This window comes from Mesocricetus auratus, unplaced genomic scaffold, assembly GCF_017639785.1.
Source record: "Mesocricetus auratus isolate SY011 unplaced genomic scaffold, BCM_Maur_2.0 Super-Scaffold_100027, whole genome shotgun sequence".
NCBI classification, from domain to species: domain Eukaryota; kingdom Metazoa; phylum Chordata; class Mammalia; order Rodentia; family Cricetidae; genus Mesocricetus; species Mesocricetus auratus.
Genome location: NW_024429208.1, coordinates 2,585,766 through 2,604,262, shown reverse-complemented (window position 1 = coordinate 2,604,262; position 18,497 = coordinate 2,585,766). Strand labels below are relative to the sequence as shown.

The 18,497-nt window shown below is 59.5% G+C and overlaps 1 protein-coding gene across 2 annotated transcripts; it reads left to right on the top strand.

The window, feature by feature from the left end:
* The first annotated feature begins 366 nt into the window (after positions 1-366).
* C4a (complement C4A (Rodgers blood group)) lies at positions 367-15,509 on the top strand. 2 transcript variants are annotated; one of them, XM_005086844.4, is made up of 41 exons: positions 367-521; positions 618-810; positions 1,406-1,607; positions 1,775-1,845; positions 1,934-2,022; positions 2,237-2,319; positions 2,616-2,712; positions 3,346-3,451; positions 3,531-3,663; positions 4,164-4,279; positions 4,383-4,559; positions 4,688-4,873; positions 4,956-5,141; positions 5,792-5,950; positions 6,202-6,328; positions 6,436-6,510; positions 6,742-6,936; positions 7,024-7,135; positions 7,218-7,288; positions 7,507-7,646; positions 7,782-7,985; positions 8,571-8,622; positions 8,704-8,793; positions 8,915-9,124; positions 9,283-9,358; positions 9,444-9,600; positions 9,694-9,810; positions 9,908-10,079; positions 10,246-10,478; positions 10,619-10,786; positions 11,676-11,735; positions 12,722-12,815; positions 12,949-13,132; positions 13,251-13,341; positions 13,469-13,543; positions 14,028-14,130; positions 14,268-14,357; positions 14,443-14,541; positions 14,693-14,776; positions 15,034-15,166; positions 15,316-15,509. In XM_005086844.4, exons 1-41 carry the CDS (start codon positions 457-459, stop codon positions 15,455-15,457), a joined length of 5,217 nt encoding a protein of 1,738 aa, XP_005086901.1. In that variant the 5' UTR covers positions 367-456; the 3' UTR covers positions 15,458-15,509. The 2 variants fall into 2 exon arrangements, with proteins under 2 accessions (XP_005086901.1, XP_012981290.1); XM_013125836.3 differs by having other exon boundaries at positions 10,246-10,514.
* Positions 15,510-18,497: the final 2,988 nt, after the last annotated feature.

Below are 18,497 nucleotides of genomic sequence, written 5' to 3'. Positions count from 1 at the left end.
GGCCATTTTCCCTGTGGGGGTGAGGGTGTACCCCATCTTCTGAACCACAGGCTTTCTGTTAGAGCCTATCCCAAGCAGAAGACTAGTTGAGTCTTGAATGTAAGAGGCAAGGGTCTCTGAAGCCGTTCCTGTCAGGAACTAACTGCCCTGTCCATGTGCCGTGTTGGCGAGCACACACGGGCAAGCGCGCAGTTAAGGGAGGTGCCCGGTACCGGGGATGGGTAAACAAGCAGATTCATCCTGGGGCCAAGATTTCCTCAGAGACCCTGGTGCCTGGGCTGCTTCCCCAGCACTGGGCCTAGGGCCAGTTGCGTTTCTTGGCTGTCACGTGGTTTCCCGGCTCATCGGGGTGAGGGGAGGAGCAAGGTCCAGAGTCAAACTGCCCCAGCCCTAGGTTGACCAGAAGGGAGCAGACCTCAGAGCAGACAGGCCTGACCTCCCCTGGACCCTGCAGCCATGCGGCTCCTCTGGGGGCTGCTCTGGGTGTTTAGCGTCTTCGCCTTGTCCCTGCAGAAGCCCAGGTCCTGGGGCGAGACATTGGGCTTGGGTGGGACGGGTGAGGGGCGGTGGGGCGGCGGGGCGAGCCTGGGTCTGAAGCACCCTCACTGTCCGTCCAGGCTGCTCCTGTTCTCTCCCTCAGTGGTTAACTTGGGGGTCCCTCTGTCAGTGGGCCTGCAGCTCCAGGACGCCCCCGCAGGACAGCAAGTAAAAGGGTCTGTGCTCCTGCGAAACCCAAACGGAGGCCCTTGCTCCCCAAAGACGGATTTCACCCTCAGCTCAGGAAATGATTTTGTACTTCTCAACCTCGAGGTAACCAGTGCCCACACCCCTGCTGTGTCTCAGGCCTTCCTGAGGCATAGCTTGCTTAGTTACAGACAGGAGCTTGCTATGCAACAGGCTGGCTTTGAACTCATGGCAATCCTCCTGCCTCAGCCTCCCGGGCGCTGAGACTTACCCGGTTCCTCCATTGCCTTTGTGCTTGCTTTTGGTTTTGAAGCAGGGTTCCATGGTGTAACCTAGTTTGCCCGTAAATGCTCAGCAGCCTTCCTCTGGCCCCCAAGTGTTGGGGTTACTGCCGCGCCCCATCATGACTGGCCTTCCTGCTGCTTCTCAAGCCTTATCTTTCTCTCTGCCTTCCTCCTCTCTCCCAGCCCAGTGGTCTCGGGGTCCCTGTCTTGGGCTCTGTGCCCCTTTCTTCTTCTTTTTTGTTTGTTTGTTTTTTCGAGACAGGGTGTCTGTATTGTTTTGGAGGCTGTCCTGGAACTCGCTCTGTAGACCAGGCTGGCCTTGAACTCACTGAGATCCTCCTGCCTCTGCCTCCCGAGTGCAGGGATTAAAGGCGTGCGCCACCACCGCCCGGCTCCCCCTTTCTTCTTAAGACAGTCTCCGCTGCCTCTCCCGACAGGTTCCACTGGAAAACGTGAGGGACTGTGGCCTCTTTAACCTGCGCAGAGCCCCCCACGTCCAGCTGGTGGTCCAGTCTCCGTGGCTGAAGAACATAATGCCCAAGGGCACGGACATTCAAGGAGTCAACCTGCTGTTCTCTCCCCGCCGTGGACACATCTTTGTGCAGACTGACCAGCCAATCTACAACCCTGGCCAGCAGGGTGAGCCTCTGGCCTCAGGGCCTCTGCTTGCCTCTCTCCCGGGCTGCTCAGGGCGTGTCTGATGCCCTCTGTGTAAGGTCCGGCTCCATGGACAGTGCCCGTCGTCTCCCCCAGTGGTCCCCGTCCCTCTGCACAGGGGCTCTTACCCCTCCTCCTCCACTCTTTAGTTCGGTACCGGGTCTTTGCACTGGATCACAGGATGCGCCCGTCCACCGACACCCTCACAGTCACGGTGGAGGTGAGTGCCTGACCTCTGACCTTCCGGGCCCCCCTTCCCCCGAGCGCTGATGTGATCTCCCACCTGACTACACTGACTCCCCTTGCAGAACTCTGATGGCCTCCGTGTACGGAAGAAGGAAATATTTGCTCCCACATCCATCTTCCAGGATAACTTCATGATCCCAGACATCTCAGAGTGAGCCTCCTCCCCTCGCGGCATCCCGCACCCCACCATCTACACCACCCCAAGTTCTGATTGCCTTGGCATGTCCACCTCTGGTACACACAGGGTCACGCTCCGGATGCTCTGACCCTGTGCCGCCCCCCCAAGCCTCTCCTGGAGGACTCAGGTGACGGGCTGTCTCTGGGTGGGTTGCCCACAGACGGCTCTCCCCCCTGTCCATTCTCAGGCCGGGGACCTGGAAGATCTCAGCGAGGTTCGCGGACAGCCTGCAGTCCAATAGCAGCACCCACTTTGAAGTGAAGAAGTACGGTAAGTGCCGAAGCCGGGGGGTTGGGGGGCGGGGGGGTTGGGGGTGGGGGGTGGGGGGCGAGGGTGAGGCGGGGCAGCCGCTGAAGCTGGGGGTGGGGGGTCAGGGGGTGGGGGGGTTGGGGGTGGGGAGACGAGGGTGAGGCGGGGCAGCCGCTGAAGCTGGGGGTGGGGGGTCAGGGGGTGGGGGGGTTGGGGGTGGGGGGACGAGGGTGAGGCGGGGCAGCCCCAGGGGGGGAGCTTTGGAGGGCTCTCTCCCTAGTGCCTGGCCAGCTTGCTCATCTCTTTACGTTATTCAGTTCTTCCCAACTTTGAAGTGAAGATCACCCCATGGAAGCCATATATCCTGACGGTGCCCAGCCACCTGGATGAAATACAGCTAGACATCCAGGCCAGGTAACCACTGTCATCTAGTCCCGCACCAGGACTCACCATGCAAAGCTCCCTGCGCTCCCCTTCCCTTCCCTACCCTTTCCCATCCCTTCCTCCACTTCCTTCCCTTCCCCTCCTTCCCCTTCCTTCCCTTCTCCTTCCCTTCCCTTCCTTCCCCTTCCTTTCCCTTCCTTTTTCTTTTCCTTCTTTTTTTTCTGAGACAGAGTCTCGCCCTGACTGTATACTCACTCTGTAGACCAGGCTGGCCTTGAACTCACAGAGATCCATCTGCCCTGCCTCTTGAGCGCTTTGCGTGTGTCTCTATGTGCGCAGGGGCGTGTGTGTACATGTTTGTGGAGGCCAGGGGACATCCTCAGGGGACATCCTTAGGAACTCTGCCCATCTCCTTCACGATGTAGTCTCTCACTGGCACGGAACTCACTTGCCTGGGCTAGGCTGGCTGGCCAGGCAGCCTGAGAATCCCCCTGCCTCTGCCTTCCCACTGCTGGATTTCCAAGGGGATGCTGCCACACTTGGCTTTATTTTACATGGATTCTGGGGTGCGGAAGGAGGTCTTTGTGCGTGTGTGGTAAACAACTTGCCTGCTGAGTTATTTCCCCAGCTCTCGGCTCTCTTCCCATCTCCCTGCGGGGACAGGTATGTCTACGGGAAGCCCGTGCAGGGCGTGGCGTACGCTCGGTTTGCACTCATGAATGAGCAGGGGGAGAGGACCTTCCTTCGAGGCCTGGAGACCCAGACCAAGGTAGGGACCAAGGTGGTGGCGGGGAGGGGACTGCGCAGAGGAGGGGCCCCTCCCTCACGTCCTGTCGTCCTCGTCTCAGTTGGCGAACGGCCAGTGTCAGGTGTCCATCTCGAAGGACAAGTTTCGGGCTGCCCTGGATAAAGTCAACATGGGGATCGGAGACCTGGAGGGGCTGCGCCTCTACGCCGCCGCGGCCGTCATCGAGTCTCCAGGTGGGTGGCTCTCCTCGCTGTCACCTCAACCTCTTGCCCCTGAGGACGCTGAGGGGACACCTGAAATGCAAACTACACCATCAGCCCAGCTCTTCTAGTCCCGATGTCAGCCGGCTCATCTCAGGCACACAAGCAAGAAAGACCCGAGACCGCTCTCTCTGGTCCTGTCCATGTCCCCATCTCCTTTGTGCAATCGTTTGCCCCACCCGTCTGTTCACCCACTGATAGACACGTCACACACACACACACACACACGCGGGCACACACACGCATGCATGTGCACACACACGCGTATGCATCCATGCATGCACGCACGCACGTGCATCCACGCACACATACTCACGCGCGCATACATGCACGCGCGCACACACACACACGTGCGCATCCATGCACACACACGCACACACACACGCGCGCGCACACGCACGGGCAGAGATGAAGTGATGCTCTGACTCCTGCCTCTCTTCCTGGGTTCCACCTCCCCACCCTCTGTCTTGCAGGGGGAGAGATGGAGGAGGCGGAGCTCACATCCTGGCGCTTTGTGTCCTCTCCCTTCTCCTTGGATCTCAGCAACACCAAGCAGCATCTTGTGCCTGGAGCCCCGTTCCTGCTGCAGGTTCTTCCTGGAAGGGCAGGACTGGAGGGGAGAGGTGTGGGCCGCACAGTCTTGATGCCGGGTTTCTTGTTTGTTTGTTTTTTTCCCATCACTCTCCCTCCAGGCCGTGGTCCGAGAAACGGCAGGCTCCACAGCCTCTGACGTTCCTGTCAAGGTTTCTGCCACACTGTCCTCTGGCTCTGACTCGAAAGTCCTCGACTTTCAACAGAACACCAACGGGATTGGCCAAGTCAGCATTTCCATCCACGTCCCGCCGGCCACCACAGAACTTCGGCTCTTGGTAGCGCTTCTAGAGTTGGGGTGGGGAGGGAGGGTCCACGAGTCGTCTCCCGAGCGCTCCCGGCTGAGTTGGGGAGAGGAGGGGTGGCACACCTGGATCCTTGGCATAGACCCTGCCCTTCTCTCCAGGTGTCAGCAGGCTCCCCCTACCCAGCCCAAGCCGGGCTCAACGTGCAAGCCCCACGCGCACGAAGCTCTGGCTTCCTGTCCATTGAGGCGCTGGACCACCGGCCCCCTCGCGTGGGGGACACCCTCACCCTGAACCTGCGCACTGTGGGCATCCAAGGGACCACCTCCTCCCACTATTACTACATGGTGTGTGGGGCTCGGGCATAGGGGTGTCGGCTGGGCACAGGTTCGGGAACCACTCACCACTAACCCTCCTCAACTGGTCCAGATCCTCTCCCGGGGCCGGATCGTGGCCATGCATCGGGAGGCCAGGAGGGCGGTGACCTCCATCTCTGTGTTGGTGGACCATCAGCTGGCTCCTTCCTTCTACGTCGTGGCCTACTACTCTCACCAAGGGCTCCTAGTGGCCAACTCCCTGCTCATCAACGTCCAGCCTGGGGACTGTGAGGGCAAGGTGACTGGGGCTGGAAAGGTGGTGTGCATGTGTGCGTGTGCGTGCGTGTGCGCATACGTGTGCACGCGTGTGTGTGCGTGCGTGCGTGTGTGCGTGTGCGCATGTGAGTGGTGGGCATGCACACATGCATATTTCGTATATTGCATGGGTGCGCGTGCACATGGATGCGTGTGCTTGTGGGGGACTGGAAGTGCATGTGTGTGTGCGTGCACGTGTGTACACGTGTGCATGCATGTGTGCACGTGTGTGCGCGGTGGGCATGCACACATGCATATTTCGTATATTGCATGGGTGCGCGTGCACGTGGATACGTGTGGGGGACTGGAAATCATGTTGTATTGCTCTTGTGTCTTACTCGCTGAGGCAGCTTCTCTCAATGGATCCTCTCGATCACTAGTCTTGCTAACCCCACTGTGCTCCGGGAGTCCTCCCGTCTTGGCCTCTCAAGGCTGGAATTACCAGCATGCCCTCATGCCCACCCGGTTTCCGGCGGTTCTGATCCCAGTCCTCGTGTCCTCACGCTTGAATGACACACGCCTTTAACCTCTGTTCCGTATCCTCGGCCCCCCACCCCCCTACCCCCTACCCCCCCAGCCCCCCACCTCCCACCTCCCACCCCCTGACTGCCCCTTACTTACCATTTCCGCCAGCTGGAACTGAACGTGGACGGCGCCAAGGAGTATCGCACCGGGGACAACATGAAACTCCAGATTCAAACCGACTCCCAAGCCCTGGTGGCACTGGGGGCTGTGGACACAGCTCTGTACGCCGTGGGCGGCGGGTCTCACAAGCCCCTCGACATGAGCAAGGTTTGTCAAGCCCTCTGCATTTCCCCTGAGCTCCGGGGCTCAGTTTTCCACGTCACTTGGTCCCCGCAGGCCCCCTCTCAGTCTGGCCTTGGATCCTGGGTCCTGGCCACTCCCTCTCTTGTCCTTGCTGTCTGGTTCCCTACTCCTCGTCTCTCATCATTGAGCCCTAATATAACAGCCACAGTGGGACGGCAGATGCTGCCCCTGGCCACTCACCGTGTCTCCCCGCATCCCTTGCCTCATCCTGTCAGGTCTTTGAGGTAATGAACAGCTACAACCTTGGCTGTGGGCCCGGAGGCGGGGACAATGCCCTGCAGGTGTTCCAGGCTGCTGGCCTGGCCTTTTCTGATGGAGAGCAACTGAGTCAGATCCGGGAGGGTAAGAGTGGGAGAGGATGAGGAGGAAAGGCCGGGAGGGGGCAGTGGGGAAGGAGGGTGGGCGGCTTGAGCTCCTCAAGGCTTCACGGCCCCCTTGCTCTCTGCCAGGCCTGAGCTGTCCCAAGGAGAAGAAAAGCCGGCAAAGGAGAAACGTGAACTTCCAGAAGGCCGTCAGTGAGAAGTGTGAGTTACAGAGGGAGCCCACGCACTTGTGCCTGGGGCCAGGCTGGGGTCTGCCTCTCTGTCCTCCGTAGCCCCCTCAGCCAGGGAGCCAAGGGCTGAAGGTAGGTAGAGACCGGGCGGCGCACTCCGTCGGCCCACTGACTGTTCTCCAGGCGTGCGCCGGTGGCTCTGGGGCGGGTGGGGCTGAGGTTCCCGTCCTTGGCACCTGCCCAGCCTCTCCTGGCCCACCAGTGGGCCAGTATGCTTCCCCGGAGGCCAGGCGCTGCTGCCAAGACGGGCTGACAAGGCTGCCCATGGCTCGCACCTGCGAGCAGCGGGCAGCCCGCGTGCGGCAGCAGGCTTGCCGGGAGCCCTTCCTGGCCTGCTGCCTGTTCGCCGAGGAACTGCGCAAGAACCACACCAGGAGCCAGGCGGGCCTTGCCCGAGGTGAGCAGCCGGGTGAAGCCGGGGAGCAGGTATCGGTGCCCGGGAGGATGAAACCTTCCCTCAACCCCTGTCCCCCTTGGCCTCCAGCCCAGGAGGTGCTGCAGGAAGAGGACCTGATAGAGGAAGACAGCATCCTTGTGCGCAGCTTCTTCCCGGAGAACTGGCTGTGGAAAGTGGAGTCCGTGGACCGCTCCAAAATGTGAGGGTCTGGGGTGCCTCACCCTGCCTCTGGGCTGGGCCCCGGGGGACAGTCCTGCGGGGTGACACGGTTTCTCCCACAGGTTGACCGAGTGGCTCCCTGACTCTCTGACCACATGGGAGATTCACGGCGTGAGCCTGTCCAAGACCAAAGGTGAGGTAGCCCTGCCCAGACCCCAGGCTTCTCTTCTCTCTTCCCACGGCTTAGCCGGCTGCTTCTGGCGTGGGGGTGGAGCCTGTGGACCTGGGAGAACCTTCGCTGCCTCGCACGCGTGACGGAGTGAAGACTTTCCCACACCCTTTGTCCCTGTGGCCTGAGGTCTTTGTGTCACCTGTCCCTCTTGGTCCCCTGCCCCATATCCCCATGCACAGGCCTGTGTGTCGCCAAACCAATCCGCGTCCGAGTGTTCCGAGAATTCCACATGCATCTTCGCCTGCCCACCTCTGTCCGCCGCTTTGAGCAGCTTGAACTACGGCCTGTTCTCTACAACTATCTGAATACTGAGCTGACTGTGAGGCCCTTTGGGAGCCTGAGCACTGGGGGAGGGGGTGAGGGGTGTGCAGCTAGGGATGTCAGGGGGCGTGCAGCCAGGGATGGGGCAGGCAGTGGCTTAGGCCTCTGACCACCCCTGTCTTCCTGTCCCCAGGTGAGCGTTCACGTGTCCCCAGTGGAAGGGCTGTGCCTGGCTGGAGGCGGAGGGCTGGCCCAGCAGGTGTCGGTGCCTGCAGGCTCGGCCAGGCCTGTCGCCTTCTCTGTGGTACCCACGGCTGCCGCCGCCGTGTCCCTTAAAGTGGTGGCTCGAGGACTCTTTGGCGTGGGGGATGCTGTATCTAAGATTCTGCAAATTGAAGTGAGTGACTTAACCCAAAATCTAGGTCCCCTGGGTTGCCAACTCTACCCTTTAGCATTCCGGTGGCCAGGCCAGGGCTCAGTGCCCAAACCTAGCGCGTCGGTAACCTTACAGCTACGGTTGCAGCTCAACCCTGTCTCTGACATTATTTATTTACCTATTTTTCAGACAGAGGCTAGGTATGTTGTAGCCCAGGCTTGCCTCAAACTCACTCCCGCAGGCGGATCTCTGTGAGTTCGAGGCCAGGCTGGACCGACAGCCTCCAAAACAATACAGAGAAAAAAAGAAAAAAAAAGTCACTCCCATAGCCCAGGCTGGCCTTGGACTTTCAGTAATCCTCCTGCCTTTGCCTGCCAAATTGTCAGGATCATGGGCATGCTCTGTCACACCCAGCTTTCTCTGAAGTTGTTTAGTCTTTGTCATTTCACTTTTGTGGTGCTGGGAGTTAAACCTGTGCATGGTGGACAAGTGAGCCGTGGCGCTGTTCCCATCCATGAAGTTTCCACTCCCAAGTCGCAGGGTGTCTGCCCCAGGGGGGCAGGAGTAGTCCCGGCTAACCCCCGTTCCTGTCGTTGACTGAGACAGAAGGAAGGGGCCATCCACAGAGAAGAGATGGTCTACGAACTCAACCCCCTGGGTGAGTGCCTCCTGCCCCAGCCACCAGCTCCCTAGGAGAGTTATGGTACCCAGGGGCCAACCATAACTCTCATCTCCCTAGATAACCGAGCCCGGACTTTGGAGATCCCTGGCAGCACCGACCCCAACGTCATCCCTGACGGAGATTTCAGCAGCTTCGTCAGGGTTACAGGTGGGCTCCTGGCCCACGCCTTCCCCGCGAGCACCTGCGCGCACCCGAAGCCTGCGGGGTGCTGTGCTGGGCCCCTGAGGCTGGGTCCCCCAGACAGCCTCATCTTCTCCCTCCTCCACAGCCTCTGAACCCTTGGACGCTTTGGGCTCTGAAGGCGCCTTGTCTCCAGGAGGCGTGGCCTCCCTCCTGAGGCTTCCCCGGGGCTGTGCAGAACAAACCATGGTCTATTTGGCCCCCACGCTCACCGCTTCCCAGTACCTGGACAAGACAGAGCAGTGGAGCAGGCTGCCCCCCGAGACCAAGGACCACGCTGCGGATCTGATCCAGAAAGGTTCTGGGTTCAGGGACAGGAGGAGTCAGGGAGGGCGAGATGGACAGCCGGGAGCCTAGAGAGAGGGAAGCCGGGGGTGTCACGTTGGGAGCACAGCCCGGGGAACAGGCAGCAAGAGAGTGGGCGCGTCACCTCCGTGGTCACCCCTGCCTTCCCAGGCCACATGCGCATCCAGCAGTTTCGGAAGAAGGACGGCTCCTTTGGGGCTTGGTTACACCGGGACAGCAGTACCTGGTGAGGCCGGGGAGCGTGTCCAGGGCAGCCGGGGAGAGTAAGAAACCGCAGGCCGGCTCCGCAGCCATCCCTTCCTCCCCTGCAGGCTCACGGCCTTTGTGCTGAAGATTCTGAGTCTGGCCCAGGAGCAGGTGGGCGACTCTCCCGAGAAGCTGCAGGAGACAGCCGCGTGGCTACTGTCGCAGCAGCTGGGTGACGGCTCCTTCCACGACCCCTGTCCAGTCATCCACAGAGGCATGCAGGTGTGCACCTGCCGGAGGTCCCCGAGGACGTCAGCAGGAAGACTGTGGGCCTCTCACCGCTCGGGCCCGACACTCCTTTCCTCTCGTTACTAGGGGGGTTTGGTGGGGAACGATGAGACCGTGGCGCTCACCGCCTTCGTGGTCATCGCCCTTCACCATGGCCTGGCCGTCTTCCAGGACGGCAGTGCCCAGCAGCTGAAGAACCGAGTGGTAAGGAAGCCAGCGCCGCTGTCCTCCACGGCCCCCAGCTGTCCTCGCTCCGGGAGCCCAGCTGGATGGGCTCAGGCCTTCCTTCGATTTCTTCTAGGAAGCCTCCATCTCCAAGGCTAATGGGTTCTTGGGGCAGAAGGCTAGTGCTGGGCTCCTGGGTGCCCACGCAGCCGCCATCACGGCCTACGCCCTGACACTGACCAAGGCCTCTGAGGACCTGAGGAACGTTGCCCACAACAGCCTGATGTCCATGGCTGAGGAAACGGAGGGTGAGGGCGAGGGGCACCCTGGCGGAGTGCCTGGGGCTCTGAAGAAGCCTGGACATTTCCAAAGGGCTTTCAGGGCGGAGGCGCGGAAGCAGGGGCGGCTGGCAGGGGCGCCAGAGAGCCGGGTGGCTCAGCTCCCCCTGCAGTTTTCCCGTTCCTTCCTTTCCAGAAAACCTCTACTGGGGCTTAGGCGGTGGCTCCCAGAACAACATTGTGTCGCCCACCCCGGCCCCTCGTGCCCCAACAGAACCCGTGCCCCAGGCCCCAGCCCTGTGGATCGAAACCACCGCCTATGCCCTGTTACATCTGCTGCTGCGGGAGGGGAAGGGGGAGATGGCTGACAAGGCTGCATCCTGGCTCACCCACCAGGGCAGCTTCGAGGGCGGATTCCGCAGTACCCAGGTAGGGCAGCCCCAGGGCGGATTCCGCAGTACCCAGGTAGGGGAGCCACAGGGCAGATTCTGCAGTACCCACCAGGGCAGCCCCAGGGCTCTGGGCAGGCGTCCTGGGATCAAGTGCCTGACTCTAGCCTGACCCCCCAGGACACAGTGGTCACCCTGGACGCCCTGGCTGCCTACTGGGTCACTTCCCACACCACAGAGGACAAGGTGCTCAACGTGACTCTCAGCTCCCTGGGCCGCAACGGGTTCAAGTCTCACGCTCTGCAACTCAACAACCACCAAGTCAAGGGCTTGGAGGAGGAGCTGAAGGTGACACATGCCCTCCCTGATGGGGTCGCTGTGGGGTTGGGGTCAGCTCAGAAGCACATGCGCACACACATACACACACACACACTGACACACACACATATACACACACTGACACAGGCATATACACACATACACACACTGACACACACATACACACACACATACACACACACAGACACACATACACACACTGATACACACACATATACACACATACATACACACTGACACACACACATATACACATACACACTGACACACATATATACACACACTGACACAGACACACACACATACACACACTGATACACATATACACACAGACACACATATACACATACACATACATACACACAGACACACATATACACATACACACACATATACACATACACACACATACACAGACACACCACCCATGCCCTGCCCAGCTCTCTCCCAAGGGTGTTGTGGGAAGACCGACTTTCTCCTGGCTGTGTAGTCAAACCACTGGGCTTTCCCCCTCACCCTGTAACCCGCGTGTCTGCAGAGCTCACACCAGGGTCCAGGACAGTGGTTCTCAACCCTCCTAACGCTGCGACCCTGAAATACAGTCCCTCGTGTCCTGGCGGCCTCTGCCACATAATCACTTTCGTTGCTACCCCATAACTGTAATTTTGCCACTGTCGTAAACCCTCACGTAAAGGTCTATGGTTTCCTATGGTCTTAGGGTCACCCCTGTGAGAAGGTTGCTTGACCCCCAAAGGGGTCACGGCCCACAGGTTGAGAACCGCTAGTCTAGGCGGCTGGAGAGAGAGACTGCAGCAGCCGAAGAGTCGTTTGGGCGGGAATGGGCGGACGCGGGACCCGTTCCCCGTGCCCCTGACCCGCTTTTCTCTCCCTCCCGAAGTTCTCCATGGGCAGCAAGATCACGGTGAAGGTGGGAGGGAACACCAAAGGCACCCTGAAGGTGAGGCCAGCGGGGCACAGGGCGGGCACTTGATGGGCACCTTGTGGGCGGGGCCTCCGTGCTGGGGAGGAGGAAGCCAGAGATCCTTTGGTCCTTTCCCCCACACGCTGTCATCTTTGCTCTAACCCCGCCCCCCCCCCCCCCCGTCCCCATTTCTGGGTATCTGCCGTTTCCTTCACCTGCTGGGCCTGGTTCTCAGCCAGGCCTGCCCCTTGTCCACAGTAACTCAGACTCAGTTCCCCGCCTCGCCTGAGGCCGGGAGCCCCTCCCACCCGTGAGACTGGCTGCCTCTCTAGAGAGATCTCAGCCACCTCCCTCCTTTGAGCTCAGCTGGAGGAGTTCTAGGAAGTCAGGGCACCCGAACACGGTTGGCTAGGCAGGCCGTCGCTGCATTAGTGCGTTTTTAATTGGCCGTGGCTATAGTTTTACCAGTTTTGGACATACTTGGGCAAAGCAGGGTATGTTTTAGGGAGATTACAGGAATTTCCCTTTTTCGGTCGCCACTTTGAGGTGCTACGGGGGGGGGGGGGGCTGGCTCAGGCCGGCCATGTACCGTCTCCCTCGTCCTTTTAGGAAACTGAAACTCAGGCCCAGCTGTAAAATGGGGGGAGCTCAGACCTTTCACTTAAACCACACGAGACCCTTAGAAACAAAGCCAGCCTCGCGCCCCAGTCCATACCCCATGGCTTACACAGCCGGTCTCCGCCCATGGTCACCTCCAAAGGGTTCCTCCCATCCCCGTCATCTGTTTCCGTTGAGTTTCCACCAGGAGGCACTACAGAGCCCCCTTCTGGCAGGTTGGGCTCTCAGGGTGGCCTGGCCTCCTCTGGGCACTTATGTCTTCCCCAGGGCTGCAGTCTGTCCTTTGCCAGGCTCGGGGTGGGGGATGGGAGGATGGGGGGGGCTTTAGGTCCTTCCGCCCGAGAGACCCTCCAAGTCTGTGCTGTGCGTGTCCTGTGTTCTCTCCCCGCCTCTGACTGAGCCAGGTCCTCCGCACCTACAATGTCCTGAACTTGAAGAACACGACCTGTCAGGACCTTCAGATGGAAGTGACCGTCACAGGCTACGTGGAGTACACCAGTAAGCGCTGTGTGTGTGTGTGTGTGTGTGCGCGCGCGCGCGCGCGTGTGCCTGTACCCGTGCCCGTGTGTCCTGAGCCCCGCAGGGCTGACACGCGCTAGGAGCTCCTCACCACTTGATCGTCCCCGCACAGGGGAAGCCAACGAAGACTACGAAGACTATGAGTACGAGATGCCAGCTGCAGATGACCCTGGTGCCCGAGTGAAGCCTGTGACACCCCTGCAGCTGTTTGAGGGCCGCAGGAGCCGCCGTAGAAGGGAGGCTCCCAAGGCGGCGGAGGAGCAGGAGTCCAGAGTGCAGTACACCGTGTGCATCTGGTGGGCGCCGGCCGGGAGCTCCCTGGAGAGGAGGGGCGGCAGGGCGAGGCTGGGCGGGGCTCCGGGGCGCAGCACAGGTGAGGGCTGTCCTAGCTGACCCCCCCCCTCCTCCCTGTAGGCGCAACGGCAAGGAGGGACTGTCCGGCATGGCGATCGCAGACATCACTCTCCTGAGTGGATTCCACGCCCTGAGGGCTGACCTGGAGAAGGTTCAGTCAGCCACCCACTGTTACCCCTCTGTCCTTAGACACGCCCATCTTTGTGGCACCCCAGATGCCGACCCCAGTCACGCCACACGCAGTGACCAGGGCCCGACTGTCCCCCTCTCCCCCGCAGCTGACCTCCCTCTCTGACCGGTATGTGAGCCACTTTGAGACCGACGGGCCCCATGTCCTGCTGTACTTCGACTCGGTGAGCGGAGAGAAGCCTCACAGGAAGGAACTGGGTTCTTGGTTCTGTGTTGTGAGGTTGAGGGCAAGGTGTGGGGGAGGAGGCTGGATGACGGAAGCCTTGGAGAACTCACCTCAGTGCAAGGATGGGCTGTGAGCTCAGCCTGGCAGCCTTCAAGGCAGAGGTGGAGGCCACCACGGTCACCGGTGAGGCAGCGAGGGCCCGCCCAGGCCCATGCTCCTGGGAGAGGTGAGGTGGCCAGGCGAGGCAGGGTTGGTTCAGAAGTGAACCCACATCACGGAAGGCCTCACAGTGCCTGCAGTGAGGCTCAGCAGACGGCCTCGGGCAGCGAGGGCTGGGACAAGGCCACCGTGTTGGCACTGAGGTCATCAGAGGCCTTGGGGGCCAGTTAGTTTTTAAGAGTCTCAGTCAGGAAGATGACAGAACTCGAAGGACACCGGGGACAAGGTCATGGAAACCAAGCAGCCTTCTATCCCCGTCCCAGGTCCCAACCACCCGGGAGTGCGTGGGCTTTGGCGCCCTGCAGGAGGTGGCCGTGGGGCTGGTGCAGCCGGCCAGCGCTGTCCTGTATGACTACTACAGCCCCGGTGAGCCCTTGGGACGCTCTGGCGAGCAGGATCACGGGGGGGGAGGCTGACCCCTGATTGGGCGCCACAGCGGGGCGCAGCGCGGATGGGGCTCGCGGGAGAGACACAGGCCGTCACTCCTCGATGCTTTTCTCTAGATCACAAGTGTTCCGTGTTTTACGGCGCGCCGACTAAGAGCAAGCTGCTGTCTACCTTGTGTTCCGCAGACGTCTGCCAGTGCGCCGAGGGTGAGATGGGGCGGGGGGGGGGGGGCCGGGAGGGGTGGGGGGGCCGGGGAGGCCCAGTTGGTCTCATCTGACACTCGGACCTCAGGGAAGTGCCCCAGGCAGCGACGCTCACTGGAGCGAGGGGAGCAGGACAAGGATGGCTACCGGATGAAGTTTGCCTGCTACTACCCGCGAGTGGAGTATGGTTAGTCCTCCCCTCCCCCGCCGCCGGGGGCTTCGTCCCGTTTGGCACCAGCGCCTCGGGTTCTCCAGGTTGCCCGCTCTTCCCCCAAGCCTACCCATGGCCTTTTTGGCGTCGCCCCCAACTTCCCTCCCTTTTCCCTGCCCGTCCCCAGGTTTCCAGGTTAAGGTTCTCCGGGAAGACGGCAGAGCTGCCTTCCGCCTTTTCGAGACCAAGATCACCCAAGTCCTGCATTTCAGTACGGAGGAGAGGCCGGCGGGCGGGCAGGCAGGCGGGCTGGGGAGTCATGGAGGCTGAGGTCTGGGCGAGCGGGGGGGGGGGCTGGAATTGGGAAAACTCAAAGTCCATACCCCCACCTCCCCATCCCCTGGTTTCTGGGAACCTGAACTTGCTCATGAGCAGCAAGCCAGGGGCGGAGCCGGTTAAAGGGCGGGGTCTACACAGGGCCCTGCCCTGGCCTCCCTTGTCCAATGCCATTTGTCTCTGTCCCCTCAGCCAAAGATGCCAAGGCCTCGATAGGCCAGACCCGCAACTTCCTGGTCCGGGCCTCTTGCCGCCTTCGCCTGGAGCCCAACAAAGAATACTTGATCATGGGCCTGGACGGGGTCACCAGTGACCTCAAGGGAGAGTGAGTCACCCGGCCCCGCCATCCATTGCTCTCCTCATACCTGTGACCTTCCTCCGGGGACAGATTCTAGGCACCCAGCTCTGCCCCTCCAAAGCCAAGCGCCTTCCATGTCCACCCTGACCCCCCCCCCTCCGCTGTGTCACTCGCAGCCCTCAGTACCTCCTGGACTCCAATAGCTGGATCGAGGAGATGCCCTCAGAACGCCTGTGCCGGAGCACCCGCCAGCGGGCAGCCTGCGCACAGCTGAAGGACTTCATCCAGGAGTACAGCAGCCAGGGGTGCCAGGTGTGACCCCGGAAGTCAGCCCAAGGGTCAGGCATAAATAAAAGCTTTCGGCAGCAAAGCGTCCCTGCGTGTCTGTCCGTGGGTGCGGCAGTCGCCTGCCACCCAGGTCTTGTGGGCCCTGGCCAGGGTTGTAGCATCTTGGACTCGGAGTCTCGGGGGAGCTTTGGGCTGTAAAGCTCTGCCTGAACCCTCCTGAACCCCCCTTGAGGTATCTCTAGGATGCAGTGCATCTTGGGGCCAACAGCCAGTGCCCCAAGGACCCTATCACCTGGCGGCACGGTCACTTCACCCGTAGGGACACCCTCAACTTATCCCACGTACTCCACGCTGTGGTTGGAGATGTGGGGTCTGTTGGCTTGAGCTGTGTCAGACTCTTGCAAGCCCGTTGACCTTGCTGTCGGTGGCGTTAGGCAATCTTTCTGGAGTTGTGCAACATTAGGTATGAAGGTGGTCATCTGGGCACTGATTTTTCAACAGGGCAAAGGTTGACTGTGTTGTCCTTAATGAGAGCATTCTTGTTCCAGCCTCGATGCTCTCTCAGGGTCGAGCTAGGGGCTAGACAGCAGGCGGGTAGGGTTTTTCTAAAAGGAGTCTGAGGTTGAGAGGGGAAGAAGTCGGCTCACACACATTCCTCTCATGGCTCTTTATTCTTCAAGGATGGAGGCCTCCCAAAAAAGTTCTCTCTCAAAAGCTCTCTTCAGATTTCTTCTAAAAGTTCTTAAAAATTCTCTAAAGTTCTTTCTTAAAAGTCTCCAAAAGTTTCTTCTTCTAAAAGTTCTCCTGAGGTCTCTCCTATCCCACAAGGCTTCCAGTTTTTGTAGCCACAGGCACACTTAACCACTCTGACAATAGGGCGTGCGTACCTCTCAGCCAGGACAGGTATGATCTTGAGAAAGTCAAGTGCCTCACTTCCTTTCTCTGGGGCCTTTTTGAGAATCTAAAGCACCCAGTAAATTTAGAAGTTAATTCTGGTGGGTTGATACCTAGAATATTAAGTTACTTCTGTAATAAATGGTACAGGATCCCAGCAGTTCCTGAAATACTCAAGGGGAAACATATCTCACGGGACACCCACACACAGACACACACACACACAGACACAGACACACACACACACACACACACACACACACACACACACAGGACACACAGCAACCTCCCCACCCTGTCTGCCTAGCTTTCCCCAACCTTGGTGGCACCTTCAGTTATTCATGGGCGACCTAGAATTCTACCCACGGAAATTTCTTGAGGTCAGACAAATCTGTCGTTGGATCATTCCACAGAGATCCATGGCCTGTCGTTTCTTGCTCTGCCCCGTGATTGGTACCAGTCCCATAGCTGCTCATTCCAGGAGCTTATAACTGGGAGACAGAAATGGACTAGGTAGTTTCTGTGTCCTGGGAGAGGTGAGATGACCTAGACCCAGCGAGGAGAGCACTAGAGGGGCATGGAGTGTTTCCCGAGGGTTATTTGTTTGTTTGTTTGTTTGTTTGCTGTTTTGAGACATGGTCTCATGTGTCCTAGGCTGGCCTCAGACTTGGCACGGAGCCTCCACACTTGAGTTCTGAGGTCACCACACAGATCACCACACCAGTGATTTTGCAGCCCTGGGAATGGAACCCAGGGCTGCACCAGGCAAGCACTTGGCCGACTGAACCATATTCCTAAATGATTTTTGAATTTTTGAGACAGGCCTTACCCAGCCAACACTGACCCTGAATTCCTGATCCTTTGGCTCCCCTGAAATTATAGGAATTCCCCGGCAGGCTGGGTGGGATAGTCTGTGTTTGGAAGCTGGGGTTGGGCAAAGAGGATAAAGATCAGGGAGTTTCCAACAAAGAAAGGGAAGTACACAGAGGCTGGGGGCAGAACACAGCATATTTTGGGACCCCGAAACTTAACCATTGCTGGAGTTTATATTTGAAGGTGTGGGAAGGGTGCTGAGGTAAGCAGAGACTTCAGGAGGGGCCTTCGCAGCTGCCAGGCTCCTAGTCACCCCATCAACTGGGGACTTTGGAGGTGTTCTGGTCTTTCTCAGTATTTTACAACATTGGGTCTCTCTCTCTCTCTCTCTCTCTCTCTCTTTTTGTTTTTTCGAGACAGGGTTTCTCTGTAGCTTTGGAGGCTGTCCTGGAACTCACTCTGTAGACCAGGCTGGCCTCGAACTCACAGAGATCCGCCTGCCTCTGCCTCCCGAGTGCTGGGATTACAGGCGTGCGCCACCAACGCCCAGCAACATTGGGTCTCTTAACATCTGCATCTATTTCCCCCAAACCAGTCACCAGAGCAGGGTTTAGTTGTGGCCTGTGTCACCCACAGGAGACGATGATGCTCTTACCGCCTAGCCCCAGAAATCCCACCCCTCCCATCTCCTGGGGCAAGGCCAGGGGTTCAGGCTAAGCCTGGGCCCCTGCCACAAGCACTGCCAGCTGTCAGGTCACCCGGCTTTGGGTGGCACAGCCAGATTCTCACCTGCGTTCTCATGCTGCACTCTCTGTGCTTTGGGTAAATCGTGGGAGTGGGGATGGACCCCTTCACCTGGGGTCTCTCCATAAAACTGGGGATGGGGAGCTAGCTTCTCACACAGCTCCTCTTTGGAATAGTCTCTCCCCAGATACTCTGCTAGGCTCCCCATTGTCCCCCTATGAGGGCCCTGATCTGGTCCCAAGGGAAACCTATCTCTTACAGCTATAACTCCTGAACCAGATGCGTCTGCCCAGCTCCCTCCTAGGGAGGCCCGGGTTGGTAGACTGTCTTCCTCACCCTGGGGGTCCATCTTCTCCCCAGCTGCTTCTGTGACCCGTGGGCCCTGACCCTCAAGGCAGCTTTGTTCTTCCTGTGCCTAAAACACAGGAGGCTAAACGGTAAAGAGAGAGGAAGAGCACACAGTAGGCCCTTTTCTGCCTCCCATCCCTGACCTATGGTCTACAAGGCCAGCAAGGACCCCTCTTCTCCTTTCCGAGTCACAGGCTCTCCGAGACTCCATGCACACCTATGGTGATTTCTTTTCTCGAGATGGTGGTTTCTCTGCATAGCCCTGGCTGTC

Bases quoted from the DNA above. Each gene is read 5' to 3' on its own strand.
- C4a (XM_013125836.3), top strand. From the start codon at position 457: ATGCGGCTCCTCTGGGGGCTGCTCTGGGTGTTTAGCGTCTTCGCCTTG. The intron at 522-617 runs GTCCTGGGGCGA...CTGTCCGTCCAG, and splicing joins TTGTCCCTGCAGAAGCCCAG to GCTGCTCCTGTTCTCTCCCT. The intron at 811-1,405 runs GTAACCAGTGCC...CTCTCCCGACAG, and splicing joins TTGTACTTCTCAACCTCGAG to GTTCCACTGGAAAACGTGAG.